The sequence below is a fragment of the Erinaceus europaeus genome, chromosome 10 (genome assembly GCF_950295315.1).
Source record: "Erinaceus europaeus chromosome 10, mEriEur2.1, whole genome shotgun sequence".
Classification (NCBI taxonomy): Eukaryota; Metazoa; Chordata; class Mammalia; order Eulipotyphla; family Erinaceidae; genus Erinaceus; species Erinaceus europaeus.
Window position 1 is genome coordinate 81,928,871 of NC_080171.1, and position 19,313 is coordinate 81,948,183.

Genomic DNA, 19,313 nt, shown 5'->3' on the forward strand with positions numbered 1-19,313 from the left:
AGGCAGCCTTTATAGCCATGCTAATGGGGATGAAAAGTATATAGCGAGACAGTGTGGGATGAATGTGTTGCCCAACAAAATTAAACTGGTGACAAGGACTTTGGCAAAGTTTTTTTAATTTTTGTCATCACTAGGGTTTCACTGCTCTGACATGACTTGTCAGATAGAGAGGCAGAGGGAGAGAAAGATGCCACAGCAATGAAACATCTCCCAGTGTGTTGGGGGTCGGGCACCACTGAGTGGTGCATATGACAAAACAGGTGTATTATCTAAGTGAGTCATCTTGTCAGCTTTTGGCAAAGCCGTGATAATGCTTTTCTGGAGTGGCATCACAGGTTCGCCATTCATAGCTACTGGAACTGTCCCCTCCCCCGGTAGTGCTGATTTGGCTGCTTCCCAGAAGGGAGGAGTGTTTGTTTTTGGTGATAGGCTGAGGAAGTAGATGTGGAAGTGTGATGGCATTGTCCTCTTTGAACAGGGACAATGGAAGGGGGGAGCAGGTGGAGCCCATGCTAAAGGAAATGGGGGTCCAATGAGAGAGCTGAGGGAGTAGTGGAAGAAGAGCAGCCCTTGAGAGATGGCCAGCTATGTTGTGGGGATTGCAGGGCAGGAACACTAGTGTAAGGATTGCTCCCCTTCCTGCATGCTGTATCTGCACCCCTCACTGGGCTTGGCTTTTTCTAAGAAGCCAATTTTGCTTTATTTAAGACTATCAGGTGGTAAGTTGATGCCTTTCCCCAGATAATCTAAACAGTATATATTTACAGAGACCTCTTAGACTGCTGGTCCTTGACAGGGACAGGCATGCCTGGGTGCCCTGAAGGAGTCCCAGGGTAGCTTTTTCTAGGATTTCACACAGGTACCCCCCACTTTGGATCTACTGGACATAGATCCTTGGAATACGCATAACAATGGGACTTAAAGGGGTCCTGTGTTGCATCCCTGGCTAGAGGAACCCTCCTAGGGCCAGGTTCCTGAGTAGAGCACCTCCAGGGCCTTCACTACCCATTCAATCATTCTGTCTTTGCCTTTGATTCTGTGCCTTTCACAGAACTTGCTGGACCTTTCATTTATGTGAGTCCCTCAGATATTGAAGTCAACCATCCAGGCTAGGCTCCAGTCTAAGTAACTGTGTTGTTCCTTGGCTAATAGTTAAATTAAATCTATCTCTGAGGGGATATGAATAGGAATATGCTAAAAGAATAAAACAAAACAAAAAACCAACTCTAGGATTATGATAGAATAAGGTATGGCAGAATAAATGTACCTAAAAAATGCATTTAAGGCTGGGAAGTTACCATAAAAGTTAACCTAAGAGTTGGCAAAAAGACTTTCATGCCTGAGCCTCTGAGATTCCAGGTTCAATTTCCAGCATCACCACAAGCCAGAAATGAGCAGTGCTTTTGGTAAAAACAAACAAACAAATAAATAGATAAGTATAATGGATTTATAGTGGCTCAGGAGGTGGCCCAGTAGATAAGGCATTAGACTCTCAAGTATGAGATCTTAAGTTCTATCCCTGGCACCACATGTATCAGAGTGATGTTCTGGTTCTCTCACCTTCTCATAATAAATAAATAGAGTTAAAAAAGTTTAATGGTAGGGGAGTCGGGCAGTAGTGCAGCGGGTTAAGCACAGGTGGCGCAAAGCACCAGGACCAGCATAAGGATCCTGGTTCAAGTCCCTGACTCCCCACCTGCAGGGTAGTTGCTTCACAGGTGGTGAAGCAGGTCTGTAGGTGTATCTCTGTATCTCTTCCTCTCTACCTCTCCCTCTCTCAATTTCTCTCAGTCTCTATCTGATAACAAACAAATAAAAAAAAGATTAATGTCTTTAAAAATGCATATATCCTGATTTTTGCCCCTGATTACAAAAGTAGTGCTTGTTCCCTGTGAAAATGTAAAAACATTGAAAGCCTAAAGAAGAAAACAAAAGCTCTCTAATCCTACCTGCCAGATATAGCCATTGTTAATATTTTTGTGGGTGTCTTTTTTATTAACAGTCTTTGTTAATACTTTTGGGGACATCTTTCTTCTTTAATTACAAACCTATAAACTTCTTTTTATCTCACAACAGCTAGACTTTTTTTGGCATTTAATTAGAATGCCATTATTGTGAAAGGCTGTCAAATATCAATCAGGCCCCGATTGTTGTTGGTTATAGGGACTCCGTGGCACACAACAACAGGGACTCAGTGGTGTGCAGTTTTCGGGAACTTTGAATAACTCTTAACCAAGGAGGATAAGACTGAATTTAACCTGTGGTCACAGCATGATGTCTCTGCTATACATCACTCTGTTTTTTGTCTACTTGCCAGTGAGCAGCCTGATCAGGTTGGTCTTGGCAACTTTTGTGCATCATGTTAGTTTGAACTTTGACCTGGAGTAGTCTGCCCAAGAATTGCCCATGACATGAGACAGAGATTCTTGGGCTTGAGTTTCCATAGATTTCTCCTTCATTTGACATCATCTACCAATGTTGGGGCTGAAATTGCCTATGGGGACTGGCTCTGTAAATCCATTCAGAATGAGAAGCCAGGGAAATATCTCACTTAATATGATTCCTTCAAGCTCCAACCAAAATGAGAAGCATGAATACTGGATAATTTCACTTTCAGGTGGAACATAAGAAACAAACACACACACACACACACACACACACACACACACGGAAAACACAAAATAAAACTTAGTTTGAGTTTGTTGTATTTCACCAAAGCATGGGATTTTGGGGAAGGAAAGGAAGGGAGGGGCATATTGGAGGGGAGGGGGCTTTGGGTCCTGGTGTATCATGGTGGAAAATGACCCAAGTTGGGTGTTGAGAGTAATTTACTGATACCTATCATAGGGAGACGATTAATTGTACTTATATGTCAACAACTGTATTGTAATCATTCACTGACCCCCAAATATAGAAAATCAATCAATCAATCAATCAATCAATCAAGCAAGCAAACAAACTGTGGGAGGTAGCCCAGAGCTTCTTGGTTGGTGGAGGCAATGTTGTGTCAGAACTCCAGATTACTTGGTTCTTCACAGGGCTCTATTACTAACTGGTCCTCAGATGTTGAGAAGAGAACCAGCCCAGCCCTGAACTTCAGCTTTTCTCTCTTTGAAATGGAAAGAATAACTCCTCTCTAGTCTAACTCACAGCACTGGAGAGACCATATGAGAAGATGCAGTTAAAGGGGGTTCATTTACTAGTTGGTCATCTTTGCCCAAATGGCCCATGTGCTTCTCTGGTGCATGCCTTTTCATTTTCCTGATTAAAAGTTTAAAATATCATGGAAACCCTATGAGGAATAGTGAGCTACCATTAGGGGGGAAAACATATACTCGATTATACTCAGCAGTTAAAAATGAGTATAATGTGTCTGTTGGGACTAACTGGATGAATCTGTCAGTAATTATGCTTAGGGAAGTGAGGAAGGAAGTGAAGAACACCTACTAGATGATTTCACTCATATGTGATTTATAAAGAATTGAATCACATGAACTTGAAAAAAGAAAAAAATAAATATATGTATAGTCAAACCATATCTATGAAATTGGGAGAGCTATGTTGGTTACTATTGGAAGGAGCAGGGGGAATGGGTGGTGGGAGTGGCATGGAATTATAACCCTACTATGATTTATATCACATATATTAACATTAATAGTAAAACAACATCTAGATGGTGCTTTATTTCAAATGTATTCTTAGTTGTATAGAGGTGATGACTTAAAAAAATGCCCATAAACCACCGTGCATCAGGCAAACCCAGGTTACACTTGACTGTATGGCCTTTGCGTAGAAGCCACTGAAAAGGTGCTAACTCAGTTTTCTGTCCTCCCAGACAGAGCGGATTCATTGGCTGCATGAGCTTTGGGGTGAAGTCCCTCCTAACTCCAGATAAGGTGGGTCTGAGGGATAATAGGGTCATCCTCCCTAGAGGAAGGCTGGTATAGATGGGGCTTCTATGTGTGAGGTGATGCCTCATTGAATTGTAACACTGTGATTGTCCACCCATGTGACCAAGGATTTGGGTCCCCCCCCTTTTTTTTTTGTTCATTCTTGTTTGAGAGTGGTGTGAGGCGTCTCCAAGTCCTTTCTGGAGGCTCTGGTTCTGGCCTCTGTATTAGGGTTACTGGCAGGTAGGTCCCTTAGAGTGCTCTTGGACCTGCATAGAGTGGGAAGCTGGGGTGCCTCTTGTGGTCGTTGGGGCCATTTTGATTTTGTCTACCAGGGCCAGTGTTTCTGGGTTAAGCAGGTACCTGAGGATTGAGTGAGTAGTTCATTTTCTGTGGAGCTTTCCTTCAGGAGTTGTTGGGAACTGTAAACCCCTCCCTCTGGGCATCCAGGCCTTTTGCCATCTCTACTCTGCATGGGTAGCCCCAAACTGAAGGCTTTCGAGTATGGAAGCACAGGCTCCTTTGATACACTCCTGGGGCTGTTCTGGTGGCCTCTCATAAAGAGCTGCCAGGTGGCCCTGACACCCAGCTGTGTTTTCTGAAAGTGAATTCAGAGGTGGGTGATTGAGGAGGATCTTTATCCTAACCATGGGTGCCAAATCATGGGTCTCCAGTTTGCAGTTTTGGGAGCAACATTTATCCAGAGGGACTGCTTCTTTCTTCTATTCTGTCAATAGTTTCTTGGGCTCTCATTGTATACCACACCAAAAAGCCCATGTACAGCTCAGTGTGGAAGGTGGGTCTGCAAATAGATGTTTGTTCTTCAGGGATAAGAAACTGTGAGACTTTGGCAAAGAGGAGGATCAGCTTTGTAGGAAGCATTCAAGAAGGCTTCTTGGAATTGCAGGCATGACATCTCCCTTTGGAGCAAGGAGGCTGTAGTGTCTGTCTCCAGAGATGCTGCTCAGCAGGGGGCTTCTCCAGCTGTGACTTGCTGAGGGGGCCATGTGGGTACCCAGTGGGTGCCTTTCACCCACCTGTCTGAAGTGCTATGCCTTCTTTCTTGACAGGAAATCAGTGGCTGGTACTACCTTCTGGGGAAGGACCTGGGCCAAACCAAGCACTTAAAGGTGGCCCGGCGGCGACTGCGACCCTTGAGAGGTGTGTACAAACCCACCTGCAGCTTCTGCTAGAGAGGCTGCCCCAACATCTCTGTTCCTCCCTTTCTTTGAAATAGCTTCAGTCTTTTTTTTTTTTTTTGTGACACTTGCCACAGCAGTTTGTCATCTGGATAGAGGTCCAGGGCCTTCTCACAAGCACCTGACTCCCCACCTAAAAGCTAAAGCAGGCTACTGATAGTCTTTTGCCCAGGACACCTTTATATATCTAGCTGTACTTTCCTCGGAGAGAGTTATAAGCATCAGACTCAGTTCCCATCATTCCTACCTTCTGGAAAACTAGACATTAGGACCTTCCCAGGTTCTGTGGTTATAGGAACTCCACTAATCTGCCTTGTGATTTTGAGGTACCCAGATCTGTGTATACAACATGGACACTGCCATGATGCACAAGGCTTCTTTCTTTTCTTTTTTCTTTCTTTCTTTTTTAAATTTTTTTGCTTCCTGTGTTATTTCTGGGCCTCAGAACCTGGACTATGAATCTACTGTTACTGTGGCCGGCCATTGTTACCATTTTTTTTGGGGGGGGGGTAGGACAGAGAAAAATTGAGAGGGGAGGGAAAGATAGAGGCAGAGAGAAAGATAGATACCTGCATATCTGGTTCAGTGCTTGTGAAGCGATCTCCCTTAAGATAGGGGTCCTGGGGCTTAAACGGAGAGCCTTGTGTGGGTCCTTGCGCTTTGTGCCATGTGCACTTTTCCTGGTGTGCTACCACTTACCCCCCCCCACCCCCCAAGGCCTCTTTTCCACATGCAGCCCTGGCTTCTGAACCACTGCCTGGCCTGAACTTTGGGTAACCCCCATCCTGGGGCAGTAGTGACCTAGACAGGTACATGGACCAGCCACGCTGATGTCATTCTCTGGGTGATCTCTGGAATCATCTCTTATATGCCGGCAGAAACCTCTTTATTGTGTTCTGTCTTCTTCCAGACCCACTGCTGAGAATTCCAGGAGGTGGAGACAATGTGAATGGGGAGACACTCAAGGTAGGTGGGACGACCCTGGGCAGGACTGATGAGGTCCAAGTTCTCTTTTATCCTAACCTGCTCCCAGACACTCCTTGGGCTCAGGAGACCCATAACCAGGACACAACTTGGTGCCTGAGGTACCGGTTCACTTGATATTTGGAAACTCAGAAAGTTGTGTGTTTTAAAGAGTGTGTGTTTGCTGGGCAGGCAGTGGTGCACCTGGTTAAGCATACACTTTGCAGTGTGCAAGGATCCAGGTTCAAGCCCCTGGTCCCACCTTCAGGAGGAAAGCTACACAGCGGTGAAGGAGGGCTGCAGGTGTCTCTCTGTCTCTTTCCCTCCCTATCTCATCCTCTCCTCTCAATTTCTCTCTGTCTGTATCCAATAAAAAAACAAAACAGAACAAAACAAACAAAAAATAAACTGTATGTATGTGTGTGATTTTCTTGGGATCTGATACTTGGGGGCCACAGTGTTGGTAGAGATCCAGGCTTTGGTACTTGAAAAGAAGCTCCCTTTTTCTGCTGTCTTTTTCTGTCACTTGCTTTCCCTAGCACTGTAGCCAAATTTCCCTTTCAGGCTAGATCCATTTGATGTCAGGGAGAAACCATGAATCAGAATTTGAGACTGATGACTTCTCACTCCACTAGGACTTTGAGGCTAGAGAGGAATCTTTGCATAGGAATTTTGGAGGATTCTTCATTATTCTCTTCCTGTCCTTACAGGACATGGCAAAGTAACCCCTGACTTTCTCCTATGACAGAGAGAGGGAGGAATAAACTCTTAAGTGATTGGGTGGCCCTCTATGCTGGGTTCCACAGCTATTTAATTTAGTCCTCACTGCTACCTCTGGGTGGTGGTTACTCCCCCATCTTAGAGAGGAGTGGGGCATGCAGGTTCAGAGGTGTTAAGTAACTCTCCATGACCAAATCACTAGTAAGTGGTGGAGGCAGGCTCTGAAGTAAGGTCTGGCTGCCTCCTGAGTGCCCTGTGTTATCTTCTCTCCTACATGCAACCATATTAGGAAGATAGGACGTGGATATTCTCTGTGATACTGTCTTACATAGTAGTATATTATACTCTACAAAACATGTCCCCTTTCATTTACTAAACACATTAACTCTCCTACTCATTCATTATTGATTGCACATTTCAGTAGACCAGGCCCCATGCTGGGTATTGGAGTATAGCTGAGAACAAATTAAAGTGTTTGTACTCAGGGACCTATTGCCTAGAACTGTGCTACCCAATATGGTAGTCATTAGCCAGCGCACTTGTGGCTACTGAGCATTTGAAATGTGGGTAGTGTGATTCAGGAGGTGCGCAGTGGTTAGAGCATTAGGCCCTCAAACTAAGATCCTGAGTTCAATCATTGGTATCTTATATGCCAAAATGATTCTCTGGTTCAAATAGATAACTAGATAAATGAATAAAATATTTTAAAAAAGAAATATGCATAGTGTAGCCAAGGGTGTGGCTTTTCAGTTAAGTGTAATTACCTTGTGCATGTGTCTAGTTGCTACTGTATTGGATAGCATGGTATTGGTTCAAATTTCTGGTGGTTGTTTTCTTCATTAGGAATTTTTTGAATTAGTGATTTAATAATGGTTTACAAAAAGTATAAGATTGCGGGGTTTATAATTCCATATCACACTTATCACCCAACTTCTGTGACACCCGCCCCCCCTACCCCAGTGAGGAGTTTATTTATTTTGTTATTATTGCAGTTTTACTACTTAGACTGACTTTTTTTCAGCTAGAAAGAGAGAGAGATAGAGACAGAGGGAGGGGAGAATGACCCCATAACTCTGCAGCTTCCTCCAATGTTCTTCTAGGTACAATGGGGGAGTTGCAAAGACCTCTCTCTGTCTGTACTTGGCAAGCACCAGGAAGCCTGGCTTGGGAATGACATGGGTATCGACACTGAAGATTTTGAGGAGGCTGGAGAATCCTGCTTCATGCTGGTTCTGCACACAAGCCCTGAACCCTTAGGGTTATTGTTTCCAGATACATTTGATTTTCCTGGGCTTGCACACTGAGAGATGTCTCCGCAAAGTGGGCTTGATTGTCAGAGGCTTGGGACAGGAGGTGACCCTTCAGAAGTCACCTGTTTAACTGTCCCATTGTACAGGTGGGGGGATAGAAGTCCCGCAACATTAATTATTTGTCCTTTGTGCAGCCAAAGCTGGATTGCACCAAGGGACACTCTGGTGGGTAGGTTACCCTGGGGCTACTAAGATGGGTGCAGCATGGCTCAGCTCATAAGGTACTGCTGGTGACAGTGGCTAGAGTCACTGCCCCTGAGCACAGAACAGAATCAGGATTCTGCTCCTGTTCCCAGGTAGTTAACATCTTACTTTGGGCCTTCTTTTAACCAAACATGAGAACAGGACCCATTAGTGTGTTAAGAAAATTTGATGGAAAAAGAATTAATGGTAAATCTATTTAGGAAATAGTATCTTCCTAACCCCCACCTGTTCCCCCAAGGGAGTGGTGTTTCTGTAATGATCAGAGAAAAAAGACAATACAATTGAAAGAAAATTGAAATTTTTTCTTATATTGGTCTTTTTAAATATGTTTGTTTTATTTTAATGAAAGAGATACAGAGAGAAAGATACACACAGACATGCATACAAAGGGGGGGGAAGGGAAGGAGAGAGGCTTAACTCTGGTTTATAGTGGTGTGAGAGATTGAACCTGGGACTTTGGAGCATCAAGCAGAAAAGTCTTTTATGCTATCTCGTCTGCCCTGCAACTTTGAAATTTTATGTTCTTACTTAGTTCCATCTCCTTGACTCTTGTAATTGGCTAGATTACATTTGTGCCGTTGCCTTTTCTTTGCATTGGTTTGCCTGGTACTGGTGAAGGTGGACCAGTGGTCTCTGACAGTAGAACTTTGTAGAACTTCGTGTGATTCTCAAGTGGTCAGGTTTGGGTTGGTTAGCTTTTAGGTGGTTTGACTGCATATCTCCTTCTATGTAATTCTGTGCAGTTCCCAGCACCTGGGGTGTAAGTTTGTCACTGTCTGACAGTCCCAGCTAGTTCCTAGCACTGCTGACAGTCCCAGCTAATTCCTAGCACTGCTAAAACGGTATCATCTGTTTTCCATCTACACCATGCCTCGGCCTTACGTGAGCTTAATGTGCAGCTTGGCGATACGAGAATCCGGCATGAAGCCCAGCCAGTCTATCTTGGCGTTACTCTCGATCGCACTCTGTCATTTCACAAACATCTCATAAAAACTGCAGCAAAGGTGGGCGCGAGGAATAACATCATTGCAAGACTGGCCAGCTCCTCATGGGGCGCGAGCGCTTCCACACTACGATCATCATCTCTGGCATTATGCTAGTCCACTGCAGAATACTGTGCCCCAGTATGGTTCCGTAGCCCCCATGTCCACTTGGTCGATTCCAAATTATATTCCTCCATGAGGATAGTTTCTGGAACCATCCGTTCCACCCCATGGCTGCCAGTTCTTAGCAACATCGCCCCGCCAGATATTCATCGGGATGCGGTATCATCTAAGTTCATTTCCCACGTCTACACTCGACCGGACCTGCCAATATACGCGGATATCTTCGCCCACCCTGTCCAACGCTTGACGTCTCGTCACCCAATCTGGTCCCCTACGCCTACACTGAACTTCTCTGTTCCAGTCTCTTGGAAACAGAGCTGGCAGTAAGCTGAGGTAAAGAACAAACACCTCATCACAGACCCCTGCAAGCGTCAACCCGGCTTTGACCTAGCACGTTATGATTGGGCCCTCCTCAATCGCTATCGAACAGGCCATGGCCGGTGCGCTGCTATGTTCCATCGCTGGGGAGCCAGAGACGACCCGAACTGCCCCTGCGGCTCCAGACAGACTATGACCCACATAGTCAACGACTGCCACCTCTACAGATTCAAAGGAGGTCTCGAAACTTTACATCAGGCTCAACCTGATGCTGTTGACTGGCTACGAAAGAAGGGCAAACGCTAGAAGAAGAAGTCCCAGCTTTACCACTAGCCTGTGGAGTGACCTTTACCTCTCAAGTCCCAGCTTATTTGTGGGTAAAATGAGGAGACGAGATCATCTGATGTTTGAGAACCCCTTACTGATTTGCTGTTGAGTTCTACATATCATCAGATCTTCACATAGCTGAAGAAGCTGACTTTTAATTAACTTCTGAGTGGCAAGTTGCATTCAAATGATCTTTATTCCCCACTTAGGATGGAGTTTCTGCAGGTACAACCCCCCCCCCCCCCCCCCGCAAGACATCCTTGGGTTCTTTGGGCTGGGTGAGATCCAGGACTGGAGATTTGCAGCTCTAGGCAGTCTTATTATAGGGTAGGCCCTGTTTTGAGCCAAGGTTCCCCTCTAGCCATGGGGTGTTTGTGAGAACAGTAGAATCACAAAGTGGCCCCTGGCAGAGAATGCAGCCAGAACAAAGGCGCCCTCTCCCCGCTGGGCCCAGGGAATACTAACTAGTTGACAGGAATTTTAATATAAAACTCTCCCCCTTCCTTGTCATTCTGAGGTTTCAGGAAGCCTTCTGGCTTATCGTGCAGAGGCACACAGCACAGACAGGGCTTGGGGAGGTGAGAGGTGATTTCCTGCTATTCTTCTGCGGGGCGGGCTTCCCAGGGCGGTCATGCCAGGCTGACAGGGTGCAGTGCAGTCCCCACTGCTGGGGGGAAAGCTGTTTTTTCATGGGGCAGTGGCTGAGGCAGGAGCTACAGCCATGAACCGCTTCAATGGTCTCTGTAAGGTGTGCTCGGAGCGCCGCTACCGGCAGGTGGGTGCTTGGTCCTTTTGAAAGGCTTGTGGGATGTGATTAAGGGATCTGACAGGGGTTCACCTGGCTCCTCTTTGCCTCCTACAGCTCGTTGTAGGTTCATTTTGATCTTGGGGAAGGATGGAGGTAGGAACTGGGACCAAGGTCTGGCCTTTACCTGCCTACTGGCCCTCTATAGGGGCAGATGAGGCAGCTCTGTTGTCCTAACCACGTTGTATTACTTTTATTTGGGAGAGCGTGGATTTAAAAAGAGAACAGCACTGAGCCTGAGGTTGGAAATGGCTGGGTCGCTGAGCATCTTGGCTGCATATTTTTTGCTAACTGCTTCTGATGGGAAGGCAGTGCCTGCTTTGCAGTGTGTGTGTGTGTGTGTGTGTGTGTGTGTGTGTGTGTGTGTGTGTGTGTGTGAATGCATGTGCTGGGTGTGCGTGTATTGTTATAGGGTACACACCGATTTTCCTCCATGGTTGACCTACAGCTTGAGGAGGCTCCAGAAGTTTCTGTCTTTGGTGTCCAGTATCACTGGGGTGGTTTGACCTCTTAGCTTCTAGTCTTGGTATGTGGTGTAGAGTGGAAGTCAGGATCTGTGAACCCTCCATACTCTTCTGAAACTGAAATGGACATTTCGTTTTCTTATAAAAATGGAAAGACTAGCAAGATAGCTCACCTGGATAGTGTGTCTGCTTTGTTATGTTCACCCTGGCCCCAGCAATCCCAAGATTGAGTCTGGTCCTCATCATACTGGAGGAAGCTTTGGTGATGTGATATCTTTTCCTCTCTCATTCTGTCTCTTAGTCTCTCTCCATCTGAAAAAAAAGTCCTCAGTCATGAAAAGGGATGGGGTAGGGTAGGGGAAAAAGAAAAAAGATGCTTAGATTTTGGGAGTGTCCACTGAAAGAAATGGTGCTGACTTTAAAAGTATAGAAAAGTCTTTCTCTGTGTTTATTTGTATATATATTTGCCACCAGGGTTCTTGCTGGGGTTCAGTGCCTGCACAACTCCACTGCTCACAGCAGCCATTTTTTTCTTTCCTCTAGATAGAGGGAAAGAGAGAGAGTGAGAGAAAGAGGAGGGAAGAGAGAGAGAGAGATTGAGCATAAACACCATTGATTTACCATTTATGAAGCCTGGGGCTTGACCCTGAGTCCTTGTGCATAGTAATGTATACATGCTGCTGGGTGAGTCACCTCCCATGCCCTTCCCCCCATGTTTTTTAAATGACCAGACTGAAATCTGGGACCTGATTCCTCCTGATCAACAAAATTAGGTCCAGAGAGATGCCAGGAGTTCGTTGCCACCATGGAACCCATGTGTCTATCTTGCAGTGCTCTCTAGTTCCCTTGCTCTCAAGTCCTTCCCCACAGACTTCTCTGCTATCCTGGAGCTGGACAGAGCGGCCCTTCAACCCAAGAAACTGTGTGGCACAGTGGTAAGGTAGAGAGAGCACAGAGGGAAGGGAAGGTCTAGAAGTTCTTAATCACCTTGAGATTGTGGGCCAGAAGACTGGGATGCTGGGCAGTGTGTTGACAGTCTGTGGAAACCAGAGCAGCACCAGATTTTTATCAGATCTGGTATGAAATCCAGCACTACCCTTCCTGACTGTGGTTTTTGAGCATGTCATTCACTTCCCTGGGCCTCAGTCTCTATACCAGTGAATCAGAATGATAGTCTCCAGTGATGATGCTAAAGCAGTGAGTGGAATGCTATATGTTAAGTACTTGATATGAGACCTGGCTTGTGCATGTAGGATGTGCTCACTAAATAGGGTTGAACTCTCCGTAGGCAGGTAGGAGGGCAGAAGTTAGGTCCTAGCTGGACTGAGTTCTGGAAGCCATGGCATGCAGTTCCTGCCTGGGACAGGAAAGAGCAAGAACCACCTCTAGGAAGGACGACCTCTGCCTAGAGCTGAGCTCCCAGAGCCAAGACAGAGCTGTTCCCCTTACCACCTGACCCTGAGGCCAGAAAGGAGGACTGCTACTGAACTTGAGATCTCAATTTCTCCTCTGTAAAATGGACCTGCTGACATGAGTCATGTGTTCCTCTGGGGCTTCTTGGGGGGGGGGGGTCCTGTCCTCTCAGGTGATTATGGTGTTCAGAATGGGGTTCTTCCTTCACACAGTCCTATACCCTCACACTGGGCTAGCTGGGTCAGCAAGCCTCCCAGCATCCTCTCCTCTTTCTCTTCCCCAGACCCCAGCTGAGTTTGTCACTGTCTGGGTTTTTTCTGAGGGGCTCCAGACCACATTTGAGCCTTTTCTGAAGGGAATAGGGTGTTCAGTTGAAGCACATGCCTTCTCTCTAGAGTCAACTCCTGGCTTGTCCTAGGGCCGTTCACCTGCACTTGCTTTGAGAGCTGGCACCCAGGACAGCAGGGCTGGTGACTTTTAGAGGATTGTGAGCTTTCCTAAAGTCCTTGTGGGTCCTATGGAATGGATCAGGCTTCTGATAATCTTCTCCTGGCCTCCGGCTGAGCTTTACACACTCACTCTGAGAGTTTGTTTTTCTTTCTTTCTTTCTTTCCATTTTTTCCCCCTCTTCCTGTCTTAGCCCTGTGTTTTCCCAGAATTCTTATGGGAACAGGGTATTTTCCTGCTCCCTCCCCCCTCCCCTTGTCTGTCAGATTTCCTGTTTCACAAACTAGCTTTGAATTCAGGCCCAGAACTGGTGGGAAACAGAGCCTAAGGGGCCTCCTCAGTAGCTTCCAGCCCCTCTACTACACGCCTGGCCACTGGGACAGCCAGCAGGTGAATGCCGGGTACATAACCTTGAAGAGACAACTCTTGAAGGAAGGAGGCAGAAGTCTCCTGACAGGCCAGAGGCTTTTGACTTTTTTCAGGCTTGCTGATCTGGCTTCTTTCTGCCTGCCTGTGGCACTGTCCCTCATGCCTCAGGACTCATGCTGTCTGCTACTTCTTGAGAATCTCTTGGGGTTCCCCCCCCTTTGTGCTTTTTGTTCCTTTGTATGTACTACTCTCATACATCTTTGGGATGATAGGAGCTGGCTTCCTGAATCCCACGCAAAGTCTACATGCGGGTGCTCAGAGGCTGAACTGAGTTGAGCCAACATACTACCCGGCACTGTGACAGATTCCTGCTGTTGGCCCGATGCTGCCAGTTCTCCTCATTAACTTAGCACTTGCTGAGTTCCTGTCCTGTACCACACCTGCTGCTCTAAGTCACACATAGTCCTCATATTTTGCTCTGCTGCTCGTCATGCTCTGCTGTGCTTTGCTTTGGAGACATGTTCATATCCTTGTGCTCCTCTGAGAGCCACAGACTGAGGCCTCATGCCTTGCTACTCAGCAGCAGTGCCTAGCATGGCATGCAGTGAGAGCTCAATAATTGTGCGTCACTTTGAAAAGAGGATCCAGATGGCAGAATCTTTCAGGGAACTTCTCAAACTACATGGGTCTCAGCAGGTACAGTGAGAACAATGGCTAACTCAGGTTCATTCTGTAGGCTTGCCTGTGTCTCTACCTGCTCACCTTACCTAGGGGTCCTCCCTGGGTCCTTTGAGACCCTGACAATGAACTGTCTTGAGAATCCCAGCATTTGTCCCCTGGCCCTTGGGGTGTGTGTGTGTGTGTGTGTGTGTCTTTGTTTTTCCTGTGCTCTGGGAGGGCAGAAATCAGGTGCCCTCCACCCCTGTGCTGTCAGCACAGAGTTAGTCTAGGACTAATGCTTTTAGTACCTCATGAGGAAAAGAGGAAGGGACCAAGCAGGCTGTGGATTTCTGGAGAGGTACAGATAAACAAGTTCAGTGGACTGCATATCTGCTGGGACTGAGGAGGCTGAGGTTTGCCCTTCTAAGCTTCTGCTCATTCTGGACCCTCTTGCAGCTGACTTGGGATTGCTCCTTTAGTTTTTCTGTGTGATAAACAAACCAGTGATCATGATGCCTGGACTAAGTTAGGGGGATAGAGAGTAAAGCTGGCCTTGTTACTTCAGAGAAGAAGCTCTCAACTAGGGCCCGTGGGCTTCCCAACCTTGGAGCAGAGGCTTCTGGGAGTAATTGGGTATGACTGTGTTCTAGATCACCATCCCGAGGGGGAAGGATGGCTTCGGCTTCACCATCTGCTGTGATTCTCCTGTTCGAGTTCAGGCTGTGGATTCTGGTAAGTGAGTGTCCTTGGAGACCCCACCACTTTCTCTCACCATGTACCTGGGCTTTGTAGACAGGACTTTGGAACTGAAATAAAAATCCCCAAAGTGTAACAGGGTGGCCAGTCTTATCAAAACAAAATGAGTAATATACTTTTTAAAGGATTGCAGATGAAAAAGATATATATGGAAATATGCTATTTTTTTCATTATTTTTATCAAAATGAAAACAGATTTTATATTTTCTTTCCCAGTCATCTCAAATGAGAACCAAATCTATGTTTTTCAGTAATGGCTACATAGGAACATGAGAACTATTTAGAAACTTTGGAGTGGATATTTTATTCTATTCCAAGCCTGGTTAACATTTAAAATAATCATTCCCTCCCTGTTTTTCACAAAATAAGAACTTCTCACAGAGTGAATACCTAGGGGAGAACTGAGGGTAGGGAACTTAGTGATCTGGTCACCTCCAGTACCTCCCCAGGTACAGCATGAAATAGGCACTTGGTGACAACTGCTAAAGGAATGAACAAAGTGTGTGAGCCTTCAACAAGGAAGGGTCCTCAATGGGGTAGGGTGTCTTGGGAAACCAGGGTGGGTAGAGGGGAGACAGTAGGAAGCCGAGCCAAAAGGCAGGGAAGAGCTGAAGGGAAAGGGCTGCCTTCCTGCAAGACCCCTGAAAGCAGCCCTCCAAGGGGTCCAGTTATGTCACAGATGAAGAAACAGTGGGCTATCTTTGTCTTAATTTGGTGCAGAAGCAAAAACTTCCAGGTCCTTTGAGGAGGTTCATATACTTCAGTATCTCTTGATTGGTTTTTCTTTGTCCCCACAGGAGGCCCTGCTGAGCGGGCAGGGCTGCAGCAGCTGGACACTGTGCTACAGCTGAATGAGAGGCCTGTGGAGCACTGGAAATGCGTGGAGCTGGCACATGAGATCCGGTGACTGGGCAGTGGGTGATGGGGGTCTCCAGCTGGTGGCATACCTCACACCCCTGTCTGGGCATACTGCCTTAGCCCTCTCTGCTTATGGTTCTTCCACCGTTGCCCAGCTGTGAGCAATTCACTGGGCTCCACAGGCAATCAGTTTTTTAGCCTGAAAATGGAAGGTTCGGGTTCAAAGCCATTTTGGATTCCAGGGCAAACAGCAGGGAAGAAGCTCTCAAACAGACCTTGTGGTTCATGATGTAGCCCCAGGGGTTTGCTTTCTACTTTAACTAATTATTTCTGCTACCTTGAAGTGAAACTAAGCCCCACTATTTATTTATTTATTTATTTATTTATTTATTTATTTATTTTAAGGTAGTACAGATGTTGTGCATGATTTAGTTGCATGGTTAATTCTTCTTTCTTTCTTTCTTTCTTTCTTTCTTTCTTTCTTTCTTTCTCCTCTTCTCTCTCTCTCTCTCTCTCTCTCTCTCTCTCTCCCAGAACACTGCTCAGCTCTGGTTTATGGTGGTGTTGGGGGTTGAACCTGGGACCTTTAATGCTTCAGGCACAAAAGTCTTTTTGCATAACCATTATGCTATCTCCCCAGCCCCATGGTTAAATTATTTAAAGTGTTTCTCAGTTCCCTTAAGTTCCATTCTCAGAGGACTCTTAAGGCTTGTTTCTAGAATGATGACAGGTCACACATACTTGGCTTGCTTATTCCTCTGGTTTATATTTTGTCCTTTACTGATGTCACCAGTTGAGATTAGGACTCTTGCTTTTTTAACTTGGCTTTGGCCTCACTGTTCTTCTCAGCTAAGGGACCCTTCTGTAGTTGCTCCTTTTACTGGTCTCTCACATTCTGTCCTTCCCTGACCTTGGAGGCTTCTCTCTTCCTTGCTTGTCCCCTCTATGCTAACAAGAGGACAGCCTCAGAGCTGCCCACTGATAGAATCTATCCTCTGCTATACCTTCCAGGAGCTGCCATGGTGAGATCATCCTGCTTGTGTGGCGCATGGTACCTCAGGTCAAACCTGGACCTGATGGCGGGGTTCTCCGACGGGCCTCCTGCAAGTCTGCACATGACCTTCTGTCACCCCCCAACAAGCGGGAGAAGAACTGTACTCATGGGGTCCAGGCACGACCCGAGCAGCGTCACAGCTGCCACCTGGTGTGTGACAGCTCCAATGGGCTGCTGCTTGGTGGCTGGGAGCGCTATACTGAAGTGACCAAGCGCGGGGGCCAGCATACTCTGCCTGCGCTGTCCCGTGCCACTGCCCCCACTGACCCCAACTATATCATCCTGGCCCCGCTGAACCCTGGGAGCCAGGTATGGACAGCTGGAGTGGGGGAGGTAAAGGGCACAGCCCCTGAGTAAGATCAGTAAGATGGGGAGACTTAGAGGGTCGGATGGTGGCACACCGGCTTAAGTGCACATAGTAGGAAGTGCAAGGAACGGCCAGCAAAAGGATCCCAGTTCAAGACCCCGGCTCTCCACCTTTGGGGGGGTCACTTCACCAGTGGTGAAGCAGGTCTGCAAGTGTCTGTCCTTCTATCTCCCTCTCTATCATCTGCTTCTTTCTCAATTTATCTGTCCTATTAAAAAAAAAAAGGCAGGGACTCAAAATTATGTTGCAAAGCACTGTTGGGCAGACAGGCAGGTAATGTCCTAGTCAGAGAAACTGGTGTGTCTTTGTAGCCTCAAGACTCAGATGCAGGCCCAGGTAATGTTACAGGATAGAAGATTTTAGCTTGGAGGAGGGAAGAACTTTCTTTTAAAAAATATTTATTTTTCCAGCAGAGTTATCATGCGTGCACAAGAAATCCACTGCTCCTGGTGGCCATTTTTCCATTTTTTTTATTCTTTAATTTTTTAATTTGATAACACAGATGGAAATTGTAGGAAGAAGGGAAGGCAGAGAGGGAGAGAGAAAGAAAGATACCTGCAGACCTGCTTCACCACTCATGAAGCTTCTCCCCCTACAGGTGAGGAGTGGGATCAGTTCCTTGCCTGTGGTATGTGTGCTTAACCTGGTGTGGCACTGCCTGGCCCTCCAGAAAGAAATTTTTGTCTGCCTGCCCATTCCTGCAGTGGGTGGTAGTCAGTGAGCCCCTGTCCTGGCAAGTGTGAAAGCGTAATATCCCTGTGGGGTGATGGAGTCTGCATCCTGAAACATCAGTCCCATGAGATACTCTAAGCAACAAGCATTCTGGGGTCATCCAAGTTGTAGAACTGTATTCTCTGCTTCCTCTTCTTGGAGCTTCCCCATGCATGTTAACCTGAGGCTCTGAGCTCAATCATGCAGTCATGGTGGTGACTTCATCTTGTATATCCCTGCGTTGCCCAAACTTCTCTGATGGTGCACCCTTTGGGCAGGATGTTAGTGTCCCATGGTTCAGTACTACATGAAACATTCTTAGACACATGCTACCCTAGAAGGAGCTGGGGAGTTGGGCAAGGTGTTAGACTCATGACAGCTAAAACCTGTTTGAACAGTGGTATTCTGAAGGAGTCTGGATTCTGGGCTTCTTCCAAGCTCTCCCCTCACTGGCACTGCTTCTTCTCCTTGATATGCTAAAATACTCCTTCCCTGGGCTGAGGGGAGCCTGCCTGGTGGTCCTGCCCCAATTTTGGGCCTGAGTTCCTTGTCCTGCCCTTCCCTTGCAGCTGCTGCGGCCTTTGTACCAGGAGGATACCATCCCCGAAGGTAAGTCTGTCCCTTGATATTGTGACTTTGAGCCCTAGGGGGATAGTGAGTTTAGATATCTCCCTGTAGAGTCAATATCTCCAATACTAACACAACCTTTTCTCTTGCACTGAACCATTGTCTTTCTTCCTTGGAACCTGAACTCAGAAGGAAGAGAAGGAATCTTATCAGAACAATCTAAAAGTTAGGAGTACACTATAAACTATCTCTAAGACTTTGTTAGAACTATGGTGATTGTCAGTGGTGGTGGTGGTAGAGGAAGGGGCACAGAACTCCTGTGGTGTGGAATTATACCCCTGTAATTTTGTAGTCTTGTAAACCACTATTAAATCACTAATAAAAATAAATAAATAAATACATTAATTAATTAATTAATTAATTAATTAAAGTTAGGCTTCTCAGGACTTAGGCAATCAAGTGGATTACATCCAGCTCTACTGAGTAACCATTATATGCTAGGTGCTGTAGGCAGCATAGAGAGGAGGCATGGAATTTGGAGCTGGGTCATGGTGGTGGTGGGAAACTCACGTTTCCTTATTGAGCCTCAATTTCTTCTTCTATAAAATGGGGCTAATAATTTATACCTCAGGGTTGCAGGAGGATTAGAGATAATGACCACGAGTAAATAGCCTGTGTATGGAGAGGTGTGACATGGAGGGAAGTTTTCTTGAAATGCACAGGTGTCTCTGCCACCTTCAAATCCTGGGTCTGTTCTTTAGGGACCAGGGAGAGAAGCTGGACTGAAAATCATTTTCTCCTCTGA

General features: G+C 46.4%; 1 protein-coding gene across 5 annotated transcripts in view; it reads left to right on the forward strand.

The window, feature by feature from the left end:
* Positions 1-19,313, forward strand: part of RGS3 (regulator of G protein signaling 3) — a 181,654-nt gene that overhangs the window by 69,505 nt on the left and 92,836 nt on the right. For 3 of the 5 annotated variants that reach the window (XM_007526747.3, XM_060199989.1, XM_060199990.1), the window contains 7 exons: positions 3,836-3,896; positions 4,961-5,051; positions 6,000-6,055; positions 14,846-14,927; positions 15,749-15,854; positions 16,821-17,172; positions 18,511-18,550. In XM_007526747.3, the coding sequence (XP_007526809.1) occupies positions 3,836-3,896; positions 4,961-5,051; positions 6,000-6,055; positions 14,846-14,927; positions 15,749-15,854; positions 16,821-17,172; positions 18,511-18,550 (788 nt within the window). Of the gene's footprint in view, positions 1-3,835; positions 3,897-4,960; positions 5,052-5,999; positions 6,056-10,654; positions 10,813-14,845; positions 14,928-15,748; positions 15,855-16,820; positions 17,173-18,510; positions 18,551-19,313 lie in introns of those variants that run through there. The other 2 variants (XM_060199993.1, XM_007526746.3) reach the window with 2 other exon arrangements.